Source organism: Marmota marmota, unplaced genomic scaffold (genome assembly GCF_001458135.2).
Source record: "Marmota marmota marmota unplaced genomic scaffold, marMar, whole genome shotgun sequence".
NCBI lineage: Eukaryota > Metazoa > Chordata > Mammalia > Rodentia > Sciuridae > Marmota > Marmota marmota.
Genome location: NW_025999941.1, coordinates 2,280,875 through 2,296,735, shown reverse-complemented (window position 1 = coordinate 2,296,735; position 15,861 = coordinate 2,280,875). Strand labels below are relative to the sequence as shown.

At 35.0% G+C, this 15,861-nt stretch overlaps 1 protein-coding gene across 1 annotated transcript in view; it reads left to right on the top strand.

The window, feature by feature from the left end:
• The window catches only part of Kcnh8 (potassium voltage-gated channel subfamily H member 8), a 364,802-nt gene that overhangs the window by 236,946 nt on the left and 111,995 nt on the right, over positions 1-15,861 (top strand). The window contains exons 6-7 of the mRNA XM_015494542.2: positions 4,658-4,815; positions 11,286-11,493. Coding sequence (XP_015350028.1) covers positions 4,658-4,815; positions 11,286-11,493 — 366 coding nt within the window. The remainder of the gene's footprint in view (positions 1-4,657; positions 4,816-11,285; positions 11,494-15,861) is intronic.

Genomic DNA, 15,861 nt, shown 5'->3' with positions numbered 1-15,861 from the left:
CCCCCCCGCCCCCCCCCCCGTACAGATAGTTGTGACTCCATCACCTCTCCCTGCCCTCAAGAGTCCATGCTCACGGAACTATGAAATAAATCTTTGTAAATCTTTGCCTGGGGAGTTCGGAATTTCACCTCTCAATGCAGGGCATCTGAGAAGTATTCCAACTGGCTCTAGTCACAAACCACCACACTGGTCACCTGACAAGCACATCAAAGAGAAGAAAGGGTACAACCCCCAGCCTTCAAGGGCCACACAGCCTATGACATAGAAAGAACCACAAATTAGCATAGGTTGATGATTCATTCTTGCCCTCATAATCAAGCACTTTGATGGAAAAGAAATTGTTACTTTTTATTAATAATTGTTGTTACTGCTTCCTTTGTTTTACTTCAAATTAAATTTATTTTTTAACTTTTTTGTTTATTCTATTCTACATTGTTTTTGCACTTTCATTTCTGTTGGTGTGTTTATTTGGTTTTCCCTTTATTTTCTTATTTATTTTTATTGCTTCCTAAGAAGATCCTCACATAAAAGTGAAAGAGATGTCCATCCTAATAGATACACGAATATCAACATAGAAAAATAAATAAATAAACAAGGCAATGTGCACCTCCTGAAGTTCATAATTCTTTAGTAAATAATTCCAAATATATCAAAATGGTTGAAAAGTCAATGAATTCAAAAGAATAAATTATTTAAAATCTCAATGAATTCCAAGAGGATACAAATGAGCACATAAATGAATTAAGGAACACAATGCAATTGTTAATGAGAAATATAGTAAAGGAATACGAGATTTTGAAAAGAATCAAACAGGAATCTTGGAAATGAAAAGTCCAATAAGTCAGATTAAGAACTCAGCTGAAAGCCTCCTAAACTAGATCAAGTTGAAGAAAGTATGTTGAACTTGAAAACAAGATTGAGTAACATTCAGATAGTAATAAAGGGAAAAAATATGAAGGAGCAGACCACACAAATTTATGTCTGGGTCACCAGTCAAAGACCAGAATTATGCTTAATTGGAATACATGAGGAAAAAAGAACTACATGCTGAAGCCACAGAAAATCTATTCAGTGAAATAATAAAAGAAGAAGTTTTCTAAATCTTGGAGAAGATGTGGACATCCATATAAAGAAAGTCTTCTAAACCCCAAATAGCATGAATGGAAGAGAACCTCTTCATGACATATTATAGTTAATTGCCCAAAGTACAGAACAAAGAGAGGAAAAAGCTGCACGACAGAAGTACCGAGTCATATTTAAAGGAAATCCATCAGAATAACAGCAGATTTTTCAGCAGAACTAAAGGCCAGGAGAGCATAGAATGATGTATTTCATGTGTCCTGAAAGAAGATAACTGCCAACTGAGATTACTATACTCAATAAAATTATCCATCAGAATTGAAAAAATAAAGATCTTTCATGATAATGGAAGCATAAACCAAGAGAATGCATTACTAAGCCAGCATCAGAGAAGATATTTATGGGAATCCTACACCAGAAGAGGAAGAAAGATAATAATAAGCATGATCGCACTACAGGAGTAGACACACAAATGAGAAACAGGAAGGATTCAGACATTATTAATAAAGAAAATAATCAAATATTTAAAATGAGTAAGACAAGAAGCAACAAACAGAATGTTCAAAAGAATTTTAAGAAAACCAACAAAATGACAAAAACAAGTACATACCTATCAATAACAACCCTGAAAGTAAATGGTCTTAATTCTCCAACTTAAAGATGAAGACTGGCTGATTGGATTAAAAAGCAAGACCCAACAATATGCTGTGTGCAACAAATTTACCTGACCAGCAAAGACATATGCAGACTGAAAGTGAATGGATGGAAAATTATATTCTATGTAAATGGACCCTGAAAGCAAGCTGGAGTAATTATGCTCATATCTGACAAAACAGACTTCAAGCCAAAACCATCCTGAAGCATCATAAACTCTTACTACATAATGATAAATGGAATAATCCATCAAGAAGATATGATTATAAATAAATAGGCACTAAATATCAGAGTACCAAATTTTATAAAACAAACATTACTGAACATAAAGGAAGAGATAGGCCCTAATACAATAATGGTGGGTAACATCAATACCCGACTCTCACTGACCCCTCTCACTGAACCCCTCTAGACTCCCCCCAAAAATTAACAAAGAAACATCAGAGTAAAATTAGACTATAGATTAGGAATTAGTAGACACCTAAAGAACATTCCATCACACCACTCCAAACACAATAGTCTTTTCATCAGCACATGGAACTTTCTCTAAAATACATCACATGTTATGCCATCGAGTAATTCTTGGGAAATTCAAATTTGAATATGAAGCACTTTGAAATTACTTCACTCAGAACTTGCTTCCTGACCTGTGAAGTATCTGTATTTTGTTAAAGCCACAAAACCTAAAGCACTGAACTGGAACCCATGAGACTTGGAGCTGAATCTTGCTCTTTCACTGACAGCTGGGGAATTCAATGCTGTGTTTCAGTATCATCATCTATGTGACACTGGGCAAATTACTTGACCTCTGTTATGCCCTAATTTCCTCATCTGGAAAAGACAGTAATAAAAGTATTGGCATTTTAGTATTATTGAAAAGAGTTAAAAGAGATTATGATTATAAATGGTTTAGAACAATACTCAGCTCATACTAAGAATGTGTCTTGTTGTAATTCCTATATTATCTCCCGCTACAAAGCTATACTGAGAACCAAATGACATAATGAAATTTTATTTATTTTTTAACCACTATATAGCAAATTACCACCAATTTAGCAGCTTAAAACAACACCTGTTTGTTTTCTCATGGTTTCTATATGTCAGAAAATCTAGGAATGGCTTAGCTGGATTCTCCGCTCAGGGATTCAAAGGGCTGACATCATGTTATCTGAGGGGTGTGTGTGTGTGTGTGTGTGTGTGTGTGTCTATGTTTTCTTTCCTAGACCTTAGATTCTTTTCCCAGCCCCATGTGGCTGTTGGAAGAATTCGTACTAAGGTACACATCTCTAACTAGGTGTCAGCCTGGTATTCCTCTCAGCAATAAGAGGCCCCCTGCTGTTCCTTGCATGTGGTCCTGTCCATCATATGTCAGTCACTCTCTTCTTACTGACTTCCAATATCTTTTCACCAGATGAAGAAAACTTCCTTCTTTTAGAGAGCTTGCCTGATCTGTTCACCTAGGATAATTTCCCAGTTTGTCACAAAATATAACCCGATCACAGAATGATACCTCATGTTCACAGGGGAAGAGACCAAATGAGGACCAGGTCATTGACAGTTGTTCAGAATTCTCCCTTCCACAAATGTGAACATGAAGTGAAAATTAAAAGTAACATACAAATATAAATTGAGCATTTTCATGAGTAATTTTTACTGTTGTCATCATCATGATATGAACAAATTCTATCTCATACAACACTGTTCTTATTTTCAGTGGTTTAAGTTAGATGTAAAGATTATCCCAATCCATCTGATTATTATGCAGCTCAGAGCTTAGTATTGGTTTTATAACTCCTCAAATTCCTGTGATCATTGGCTGAGATATTTATTTCCCACATATCCTGCTCCGGTCCTTGACTAACGAACCATGGCATTCTCCCCAAAATAAAGTTCCATGGAGAAATTTTTTTTCTGTAATTGTCACCATTCCATAAAACGCTCAACAATTACTACCCTTTCATTTGTACCAATACAGAAATTTCCTGAGGTCTGCTTTTACTTGATCTTAAGACAAACTAAGGAAAATATCTTAATGATATTAACCAGGAAATAAGAGGACAGTCTTAGAGAGGCTTACTCATAAGCAACAGGAGGGAGCTCAAAGGACTCGCTTAGTTATGGATTTGTCATTTAACCAGCACTCACGAGGACCTCATGTATTCTAAAAAAATCTCAATAAAGTAATAAAAGAGTCTGTATGGAAAAGTTGAAATGCTTACATAAAGTGTTTATATTTTTTTTAAAGAGTGGGAAAATTTAACCTCTAAATCCAAACAAGAAATTTCTGGTATTTTGTTAACAGGAGTGCCTTCAGGACAGGAATGAATTCCATATTCTCACAGAGATTAGTAAAACTTTAATACATGGAATTGGGTAGTATTGCACAAATTATATCTATGTTCAAATAATTTCTTATTTTGTTGGTTACATGATCTTGGATGAATGACTCTTCCTCAGCGGGACTTAGTTTCTGCCTCTTTAACATGGGATGTTTGTTTGAGGATTAAGTGAAATACCCCATGCTAAGCTCTTAGAACAATGTCTTTACACAGTGAGTTTTTAGCAAATTATGATCTTTGTTCTTATTGCTTTGATCATTTATTTTAATCATCATACCACATGACTCCAAGTTTGGAATGTAGTAAATGCTCAGAAAATATTACTTTCTTCACTCTCCTTAAACATGTTTGTTGAGTTGAACTGGATCCATCAAGGAGGGTGTTTTGAACATTAGTAATTAACAGGTTAAAGAGGTTATTGTTTAATTTTAATTTTATATGTTTTTTCTTCCTCTTTTCCTCCCTGGTTGCCTGCCTGACTTCCTTTCCTCCTTCCTTGCTTCTTTCCTTGTCTTTCTCCTTCCTTTTATTTTATCACCCCTCCCCATCTTTCTTTTCTTTCTGTCTTTTTTTTCCCCAAGCAGATATTATTTTAAATTTCCGAACAACTTATGTCAGCAAATCTGGCCAAGTTATTTTCGAAGCAAGATCAATTTGCATCCACTACGTCACAACCTGGTTCATCATTGATTTAATTGCTGCCCTGCCCTTCGATCTCCTGTACGCTTTCAACGTCACAGTGGTGAGTCAAGAGCTTGATTCCACACAGCGTTTAAGCTTGCTTTCACCCCTATATTTACTTTTTCACACGTTCAGGTTTAAAATGTTTACAGCGATTTGTGTTTCCCGGGATTTGTGCCCTCAATAAAACTGCCAGGGTACCCAATACCATGCAGGCTACATTCTCCACTTGAGGAAGTTACTTCCTTGGAAATCTGTATTACCTGTTTTTATTCATACAAATACCCAGAACCCAGAATATTTGAAAAATTATCATAAATATGGACTCAATAAACAAATCCTTTGATAAGGAAACCATCTGTAGGGATATAACCATTACTTTATATTATCTAAAGAGATATTTTCTTCCAAAAAATTGGTGGAAAGTTTGAAGAATTCTTTCCCCTTTTATGATCTTTAACTCCCTATGATTTCATTATTCCTTGGCAAAACCAATGCAAGACCAATTAATATAGAGAGGAATGTTGATATTAAAAAATTAAGTTAATTCAGTCATTTCTTATAAATTCTTATAAAAATGTTGGATGGAGTAGAAACCTGAATGACACAATGATTGACAAAAAAGTTGAGAATTTTCTTGAATTTGTATTAATACTCATAAATTTTCCTCTTTCTTCCTCTAACCCCCTTATCCTTATGTCTCCTTACAAGAAGGTATGGCCACATACAATAGTAGCTACTTCTACTATTTGATGATGGATATCCTTAAAACTTTCAAACACTTCTTTATAAATGGAGAGACTTTTAAGGAGGTCATTTTGAATCATAAATGCAGTTTTCTGCTTAACAACTTCAGCATGTAAAAATTTTCTTTAACATTATTCAAAGTAAATAAATCTCCCAGTCAGTTAACTGTCTTTCATAGAAAACATATCCTTCATTAAAAATTTAAAGGTATAGCTTTCAAAATGAAACAAAGAGATAGATGTTTCAAATATAGTCATTATTTACTTCAAAAATGAATGTGAAACTGTAATCCTATTTAGCATACTTTTTTTTTCCTTTTTAAATTGCCTGTACAATATTGTTTTTACTCCTTTCTTTTTTCCCAAGTTGGAGGGTTGAGAGTGTCGACATGGTTAAAAGGTTTATAACATAACTGAAAGGAAAGTTGGCAGGAGAAATCTTGTGTATTAATATCAATCAGTGCTACATCAAACTGTTATCTGGGCTTTTTAAAGTGCTTTTGAAGATTGAATTTGACTAGATAAGTGTACTATAATGAAAGTGTAATGACTTAAAACAGGCTTTTGGAAAGCTGCAAAAGAAGTATATAATTCACAAAATGTTTTAAAAAAAAAAAAAAACCTTTCTGAATTCTCCTGGCAAATTGTTAAGTAAATGTTATTTAATAGAATTCTGTTTAAAATTATTTTGCTGCTTTGCTACTGAATACTAATAGATTTTTCATGTTCCATTTTTATTTGGATACTGAACAAATAGGAAAATCTTAAATGTGTGTATATGGTATGCAATTATTCATAAATTATTAAGAATTTATAGAATAGAATATATAGCATGTGTTTTTATATAATTAACATACACATTACTTAAACTAACGTGGATAAAGGATTTCTACAAGTCAAATTCTCATATTTTGATGAATGTTAAATACTTCACTTTCACTGAGCTTTTCACTGTACTCAGCTCCCTTTTTTATTAGAGCATTATAATTATACAGACTAATTGGGTTCGTTTTGACAAATCATACATGCAAGGAATTTGATTTTGATTTTCATCCCCCACTTTCCTCCCCTCTGCCCTGCCTCTATTTCTCCTCCTCAATACTACTCAACTTCCTTTCTTCTACTTATACATGAAGGTGAAATTCCCTTGGGTACCTTTATATGTGAATATAATATGATTTTGTTAAATTCATTCCATATTTCTTCCCCTCTCCCTTCCTTTCTCCCTTTCATTCTCCTATATCTATTCCACTGATCTTTCCTATATCTTTATGAAACCTGATCGTTCCCACACACTGCTTTCTTTCCCTTTTTTGGTTCTAATTTCCACACATGACAGAAAACATTCAATCCTTGATTTTCTGAGTTTGGGTTATTTTCACTTAGCATGATTTTCTCCATTTCCATTCATTACCAGCAAATGCCATATTTCATTGTTCTTTATGGCTGAGTAAAACTCCGTTGTGTATCTATGTACCACATTTTCTTGATCCATTTATTTATTGGCAGGCACCTGAGTTACTTTCATCATTTGGCTATTGTGAATTGTGTTGCTATAAACATTGTGTTGCTATATAATAGCATACTATTACTATAGTATACTGATTTTAGATATTTTGGATTATACCAAGGAGTGGGATAGCTGGGTCATATGCTGGTCCCATTCCTTGGTTTTGTTTTGTTTTTTTTGATACTTCCCTTTTTAAAAAATTTCTTTCATACATGACAATAGTAGAATGCATTACATTCATAATTATCCATTCACAGCACAATTTTTATAACTCTGCATATAAAGTATGTTCACGCCAAATTATGCCATTATACATGATCTGTCTTGCTGACTTTTTTTTTGCATTACAATTCTTAATACACCTTTATATCACAATATCTCTGTTTGTATATAAGGTATGTTGACACCAAATTCACATCTTCATACATGTATTTTGTATAATGATGAGGGTCTCCTTCCACCATCCATGCTATTATTCCCCTTCTCCCTCCCTTTCCCTCCCACCCCTATTCCCTTTCTAGAGGTAATCTTCCTTCCATGCTCTCCCTCCCTACCCCACTTGGAGAGGGGAGGGGGTTAAAGACTGGGACCATTCCTTGTTTTTTAAGGGATCTTCATTCTGCTTTCCAAAGTGGTTGCATTAGCCTGCAGTCCCACCAACAATGTACCTTTTCTCCCACATCCCCACCAGCATTTATTATTATTCATGTTCTTGAAACTTGCCATTCTGAATGGAGTAAGGTAAAATTTTAGTGTTGTTTTGATTTGCATTTCCCTGACTGCTAAAGATGTTGAAATTTTTTAATATATATTTTTTGGTCATTTGTATTTCTTCTTTTGAAAATTTGTTCATGTTTTTGCCCATTTATTGCTTGGGCTATTTGTTATTTTGGGGTTGAGTTTTTATTTCTTTTTGTATTCTGGATATTAACCCCCTGTCAGGCGTAGCTGGCAAACATTTTCTCTCATTCCATAAGCTCTGTCTTCACTTTCTTATTCATTTCCTTGGCTGTACAGAGCCCTTTCAGTTTGATGGCATGCCACTTACTGATTCTTGATTTTATTTCTTGAGCTTCAGGTATGTTGCCAAGGAAGTCGGTAGCTGCACCTATGTGATGGAGTGTTGACCTTACTTATTCTTCAAGCAGGTGCAAGGTTTCTGGTCTAATTCCTAAGTCTTTGATCCATTTTAATTTGAGTTTTATGCAGGGTGAAAGATAGGGATCTAAATTCATTCTTCTATATGTAGATATTCTGTTTTCCCAGCACCATTTGTTTAAAAGGTTACCTTTTCTCCAATATTTATATCTGGCCCATTTGTAAGAATGTGGGTCTGTGTCTTCTATTCTATTTCATTGGTCTGCATCTATTTTGATGCCAGTACCATGCTATTTTTGCTATTATAGCTCTGTAATATAATTTGAAATCAGGTATTATGATGCCTAATGCATTGTTTTTCTTGTTCAGAATGCTTTGAATATTCAGGGCCTCTTATTTTTCCAAATAAATTTATGGACTGATTTTTCTAGTTCTGTGAATAATGTCATTGGTATTTTGATAGGGATTATATTGACTATGTATATTGCTTTTGGTACTATGGCTATTTTGACCATATTAATTCCACTTGTTCAAGAGCATGGGAGATCTTTCCATTTTCTGAAGCCCTCTTCAATTATTTTCTTCAGTCTTCTTTAGTAGATCTTTTAATTACCTCCTTGGTTTGATTAATTCCAAGGGTTTTTTTTTTTTGAGGTTATTGTAAATGGGATGGTTTTACTGATTTCTTTCTCAGCTGAATTGCTGATAGATTATAGAAAAGTTATTGATTTATGGATGTTGATCTTGTATACTGCTACTTTGTTAAATTCATTTTATCAGCCCTAGAAGTCTTCTGATGGAATTGTTTGGGGTCTCCTCGCTATAGAATCATGCCACCAGCAAACAGTGATAGTTTGACTTCTTCTTTTCCAATTAGTATTCCTTTAATTTCTTGGCTTTTTTCATCATCATGTCCTGTGAACCTAGCATGACTGCTTTATGAAGAATGAAAGTGTAGATCAACATCTGTGTCAGTAAGAAAGACAAAGAGGAAAAAATAAATCCTCCTTATCAATGATTCTTTTCTGCTTTGCACAAGTCTGGACCTACGATCATTTAAAAACCTGATACATACGTTTGTTAGCCTCTTCTAATAGATTATGATGAATTCTTTTATTTGAACAGAAAAGTTTGCTCAAGGTATTACATTTCTTCCCAAGAAAACATGTTGTGAGAAATGTTATAAATTATGTTGTTATACTGCAAAGACTTATAAAAAGAAAAAAAAATAACCATCCAAAAAATGTGTCTTCCATATTTTAAAAATATTCAGTTAGTGCATCTCCATAGATGTCAATCAAAATGCATTGCTACCGGAACCACCATTTGACCCAGCTATTCCCCTTCTCGGTCTATTCCCTAAAGACCTAAAAAGAGCATGCTACAGGGACACTGCTACATCGATGTTCATAGCAGCACAATTCACAATAGCAAGACTGTGGAACCAACCTAGATGCCCTTCAATAGACGAGTGGATAAAAAAAATGTGGCATCTATACACAATGGAGTATTACTCTGCATTAAAAAATGACAAAATCATAGAATTTACAGGGAAATGGATGGCATTAGAGCAGATTATGCTAAGTGAAGCTAGCCAATCCCTAAAAAACAAATGCCAAANGGGAGAAATGAATGACAGGTAGGAGGGGAGAGAGAGAGGGGAGGGGAGGGGAGGGAAGGGGGGATAGTAGAGGATAGGAAAGGCAGCAGAATACAACAAGACACTAGTATGCAACATGGATAGAATCAATGGATGTGTAACTGATATGATTCTGCAACCTGTATACGGGGTAAAAATGGGAGTTCATAACCCACTTGAATCAAAGTGTGAAATATGATATATCAAGAACTATGTAATGTTTTGAACAACCAACAATAAAAAATTTTAAAAATAAATAAATAAATAAATAGGACCAAAAAAATGCATTGCTACCATCAAAAAAATGTCTTATATGCTTTGGCTTTGGCTCTGCCCCTAATTGCTCATGGCAATTGTTTTAAATACAGCTCACACATTTGTGTATTGAAACTTACTGTGTTTATGTCACCATGAAAGGCAGAATGAGAAATAAAATTATGAACTAGATGTGGAAAAGGTATGAATCCCAGTTTTATCACTTGTCAGTGGAGTGCCTTCCTTGGGGAAGTTAACATCAAATTAGGACTAAAATGAAGTATTAACAAGTCCTACATTTTTTGAGCAACCTAAAAATGTAGCATTTTATCAAATGCTTTGCTAAATGTCTGACATCTAGAAAGACCTCAATACATGTTAGTTGGCCTCCACCCCCTACTTTTTTTCCTTTCACTTTTCCCTTACCCCCAATTGACATTAAGAAGGTGTCATACACACTTGATAAAAGAGAAATTGCTATTTATAAGGTGTTTTGAGGTATGCAGCTGTCTACAAGTGACTTATAATTCTCATTGACAAATTCAGAATATCACCCAAAAGTAACGAATTTTGTTTCAGATTACATATTTACATTTAAAATAATTATATCTGTTTCTGTCATTCATCAATAAACCAAAATTCACATTTATAGCCAGTTGTGGACTCTTATAGGAGCAAGTAAAATTGTTTTTTAAAATGTACCAGCAAAATAACTCAGCTGCCTCATCTGAACACCCAAGCTCATGTCCCTTATCTTTGCAAATAACTATTATTCTCATGTAAGGGGAGCACCACATTCTTCCCTTAAGCATTCTCTTTCTGGTCAGAGAAAATGAGGAGACTGTGTCAGTGTCATGTGTTTAGATGATTTCCTTCCTGGACTTCTGTCCTAGGTTTCATTTCACCAATGAAAAATGGTCCACATCGGTATCTGCCTATCAAATAAACTCCACCCCAGCAATGCCCAAGTGACAAAGTAGAAATCACAAAATCTTAGCATGTGACTATCTATCTTTCTACCAGCTTGAAAAATGACAGATGAGAACCTGGCTCTAATGTAGGGAGAAAGTAAACCTTAGCACAGAAGAATAACAATTCATAAAAAGGACTAGAAAATGAACATAAAACTATGATGCACCAATTAAAAAAATTTAATGAACATAGAATTGAATCATGATTATATTTAACTTCAAGAACTTTCCAGCATGGCTGTAAGTTAAAGTAAATGTCATGGCATGAATTTAATGCATGAGCCAAGTTGTGCTGCTCTGTCTTCTACCCAGGTGTCTCTCGTGCATCTCTTAAAGACTGTGCGGCTGCTTCGTCTTTTGCGTCTCCTGCAGAAGCTGGACCGTTACTCCCAACATAGCACAATCGTCCTGACTCTGCTCATGTCCATGTTTGCGCTCCTTGCCCACTGGATGGCGTGTATCTGGTATGTCATTGGAAAAATGGAGAGGGAAGACAACAGCCTTCTGAAGTGGGAAGTTGGTAAGGGCTTACATTTGTCACATTTTCCATTTTTAAGTTGAAAATGAAGGTTCTCTAGAATTTTGGAGGAGGTGAAAGATATATTTTTTTCTTACTGCCAATTGTTTCTCTCTCTCTTTGTCACTCTATTATTCATAATACAAGTGATTCCTTTCAAAAAATATTTTCTGGAACAAACTTGTGGTTTTTGTTTTTTTTCCCAAAAGTTAACTGGTTAAACTTTATAGTTAAAGTAACTTTAAAAGATCAGAACAGCTATAAATGTGTTCAAATAAATAATGTGTGATTTTATCTTGACGTGTTCCAGTGTAGAGTTAGGAACAGTAAATCACTGGGCAACTGGTCTATGGCTGATCTCTGCAATTCTTTAAATCATAATAATCACTTATATATGAGGTTCTGTGTCAATAGAAAGATAACCCTTAAATTAATGGAGAGATACTCCCTTTAAAAAGAGAGAACTCTTATAAATGGTATACTCTATCCCATTTAGCACTCTTTGAGAATCTGTGCTTATAGAGAGGATTAGATATTTACAAATGTCATTTATAAAAATTTTGTATTCCCATAATACTTGAAATTTTATGGAGGATTCTCCAAGCGTTACATAATTCTGCATAAATGAATCTGAAACACTAAGCACATGGACACATTTTTAAATTCATGGTAACCACAGGAAATTTATAGAAAATAAAAATTCACAAGACCATAACCTTCTATCCTAAAATATCTACATTCTTCTCACAGTCATACCCTTTAAAGAACTGTCCCTATGTAGGAATTGTTTTTCTTAATCTGACATTTAATCAAAAGAATCTGTTTCCTACTTGACTGGAAGATCCTGCCCCTCATCATCTCCACCAAAAATCAATCTTGATCTTTTGAAAGAAACTCAGACCTTTTCACAGGGATGAAGTCCCAGGGGACTCCCAAGAAAGAAAAGTGTCCTAACTTTTCCTGCCAGCACTTACTTGGCAGGATGCATTTGGAACATCCCCTGTGTTGACTCCTAAATGCCACTCTCTCACCATAGGACATACACAAAGCCTTCAAAGGGCATCACTGCCGAATGAGCTAGAGCTTTCAAGGAAGCAGCTTCAAGAAAGTGAATCTCCTGCTCAGCTTCTTAAACAAAATGTTCCTACACATTCCAACTTTATTTCTAAATTGCACAAAGCAACTGATGTGTTCTGATCATTTTATCCTCAGAATGTTGTTTTTTTTTTTTTTTAATTTTCCTTGTCAAAGCGTGTTTTCTATGCCTTGCTGTGGATCTCAATTCTCAGAAACCAAGGAAAGGGGTACATAAAGCAGCTGAGTGAAGAAAAAAAAACTTCCTAAATCAAATGGGACCCAATGAGAGGAGAGAGTTGGTTAAAAAGAGTATCGAGTCCTGCACTGTAATTTGATTAAAGCATTTACCTTCATCATATACTGTAGCCTTGTCCTAACGGTATTCAGTGAACTACAGCATTAGCTCTCTGCCCTCTGTTTGGAGTCCATATTAACATTCTGACTTGTGGTCAGCACCTGATTCCTTTTTAGATGTGACCTAATTTCCTTCAGGCCCCAGACCTATACATTCATATTAATTTGTAAGGCTTGTCTAGTCTGAGAGTCTCCAGATGGGGAAATTTAGCTTATTCACGCTCTCAAATTTAGTTACATGAGGAAAGCTTTTAGTTTCATTTCCAACATGTCCATCCTGCCATAGATGTACAGTATAGCTGTTTTTCTTCCCACAAACATGCAGAGGTATTTATTTTTCAAGAAAAAAATGGACCAATAACCTAAACTGCGCCTGTGTTACCCACTTCCTTGGGCCTGGTGTTATGGTTTAATGTGATGAATAAGAAGTTGTAAGCTGCAACTCCAGATAGCATTGGCATGATGAGATGAGGGGAAGAGCGTTAGGCTGGGAGCAATGGACCTCTCCTGTCATCATGGCTCTATCACTAACCAACTCTTAGATTTTAATCATTTTTTCACCAGTCTGTGCCTCAGTTTCCTCACGTACAACAAGAGAAAGTTCACCACATAACTAGAAAGTCTGTTTTTAGGTTCCATAAGTATGACTCTGACAGAGAAAAACAAACTTGATATTATTTGCTTCATATATGTGTATGTGTACATGAAAGTCTGTTTTTAGGTTCCATAAGTATGACTCTGACAGAGAAAAACAAACTTGATATTATTTGCTTCATATATGTGTATGTGTACATGTGTATATAAATAATAAGAATATATGCATAAACTTATTATAGTTCAGTATCTACATAAGCCATCCACTGCAGCCATCCAATATCCATCGGAGGGTACATCCATAAGTATATCCTAAGACTATAGCATGTCAGGAACTGACACATTCTATTCAGTTACCATAAGAATAATTGAACATTGATCTTTAGAGACTTAGATTTCCTGGTCCAAATAACTCTCAGGATATGATTAAGAAAGCAGTGTGCTTCTTATGTCTGTAAATATTGTGTTTATTGACTTGGACAAGGACTGTGCCTTCCTATAAAAATTACTCACATCATTTGTTCACTGAAAACATTTTCCAACCGAGATTTGTATACAAATTAAATAATTATGACCTTCCCTGTCTAGTTTTATAATGAAGTGGTTGAAAGCCTAGGTAGATTTAGTTCTTACTATGTAATTTCTTCACTGGTGATGAATTTCATCTTTTTTGGTCCAATTACTATGAATCAAAATATTCATCACACAAATAAAATCCACTTAGAGAATACGTTGTTCTCTGTCTTTGTGGCTAACATATAGAATCGATTCATCTTCCTGGAGGTAAAATTCCTTTCTAATCATTGTTAACTGCCCTGAAATGATTTTGTTCTTTTGTTCTTGGCGGGCCCTCTAATTACAGGTACAGAGTGTTTCAGTATTTTATAGCAGATGAAATCAGTGTTAATCTTTAAAAGATGTTCAGGGTCATGTCTTAAAGTATCTATTATTGGAAGGAAAAAATTGTATTTGTGAACTTTTGCTATATATCAGAAGCTGGCTATAAAGTGATTGGCCTGCTGTTGTCTTTTACTTCATTTTTAATGTATTTTGATATTATAATTTAAGAAAATTTGAGGGTTGGATTATTGTTCTATGTAATTTTAGATCTAGGAGGACCCGAGGCCAGCTCTTTGACTTGATGAGGAGAAATTTGACAGTATGTTGTACAAGTTCCGTGATGGCAAGGGTTGGTTTATTGTGTCCACTGCTGTTTCTCCACTGTGGGGTACAGCTCCAGGCACATGGCAAGTATACCCACAAAAATGTTGAGTGAATCAATGTTCAACGGCATTCAATTACTAAATGAGAGTCATGGCACAAGGACCTAGATTCTCTTGCTTTTTCTCTAGAAATCGAATCATCTTGAATATTATGAAGTTACAGAGAATGGCTATTGAGCAAACTCTTTCTGGCTAGGAAAATTGAGAAGATTTAAGAACAGAGTGATTACTTAAAATTTGGTTATTTTTTGAAAAATATTTATTTATGCCCATTATATGCTTGGCCCTGTCCTAGGCACTGGAGATACCAAGTAGTCTATTTAACCAAATAGCATATTTAATATCATGCAGCTTAAAGTCTAATGGGGAAAACCAGAGATTCAAAGGGTGTATTACAGTGATACGGTCCATAAGAGGAATAGGCGGAGAGAGGTGACAACTGATGCTAACTATATTAGCATAGACTTTTCAGGGATAGCCTGAGTTTTAAAGAATGAGTAGGTCTTGTTTGTACAGATGAGGAGAAAAGGGCATTTGTGATGATAGCAGGGACATGTCTGTATTAAACGGTTCTCTAGAACTGGCATGAAGGGTGCATGGTGGGTGGAAATAAGGTGATAAGTTCAAAGAGATGGATAAGCAGGCAGGCACCAAATCCTTAAAGACTGTGTCAACCTTTAGAGCTTGTACTTCATTCTAAGCCACAGTGAGACATGAAGTCCTCTTACAAACAGAAATCCTTCAAATCTAAAACACCAAAACTAGGGAGATGGTTCACTGTGCTCCATCTTCAATATCTGTAAAATGACAGTATAATAGTGCCAACCTCTTTGGGGTTGCCAATATTAAATTATACAACATGTATGAAGCATTTGGCATTGTACTTGGCACCTTGTAACTGCTTAATAAATATCAGCGATCACAACTATCATAATTTTATTATGACAATTACTTCTAATGAGAGAAATTAGCATGAGCTAATATAGGACGGTGACTTAGAACTTGCTTAAAACATGTTGCCTTCTGGGTTTAGTTGTGGCGCCAGAGTGCATATTATGTACTTTTTCATGTTTCCTAAAACTTTGTTTTTGATAAGCAACCTGCCAAAAAAAAAAAAAAAAAG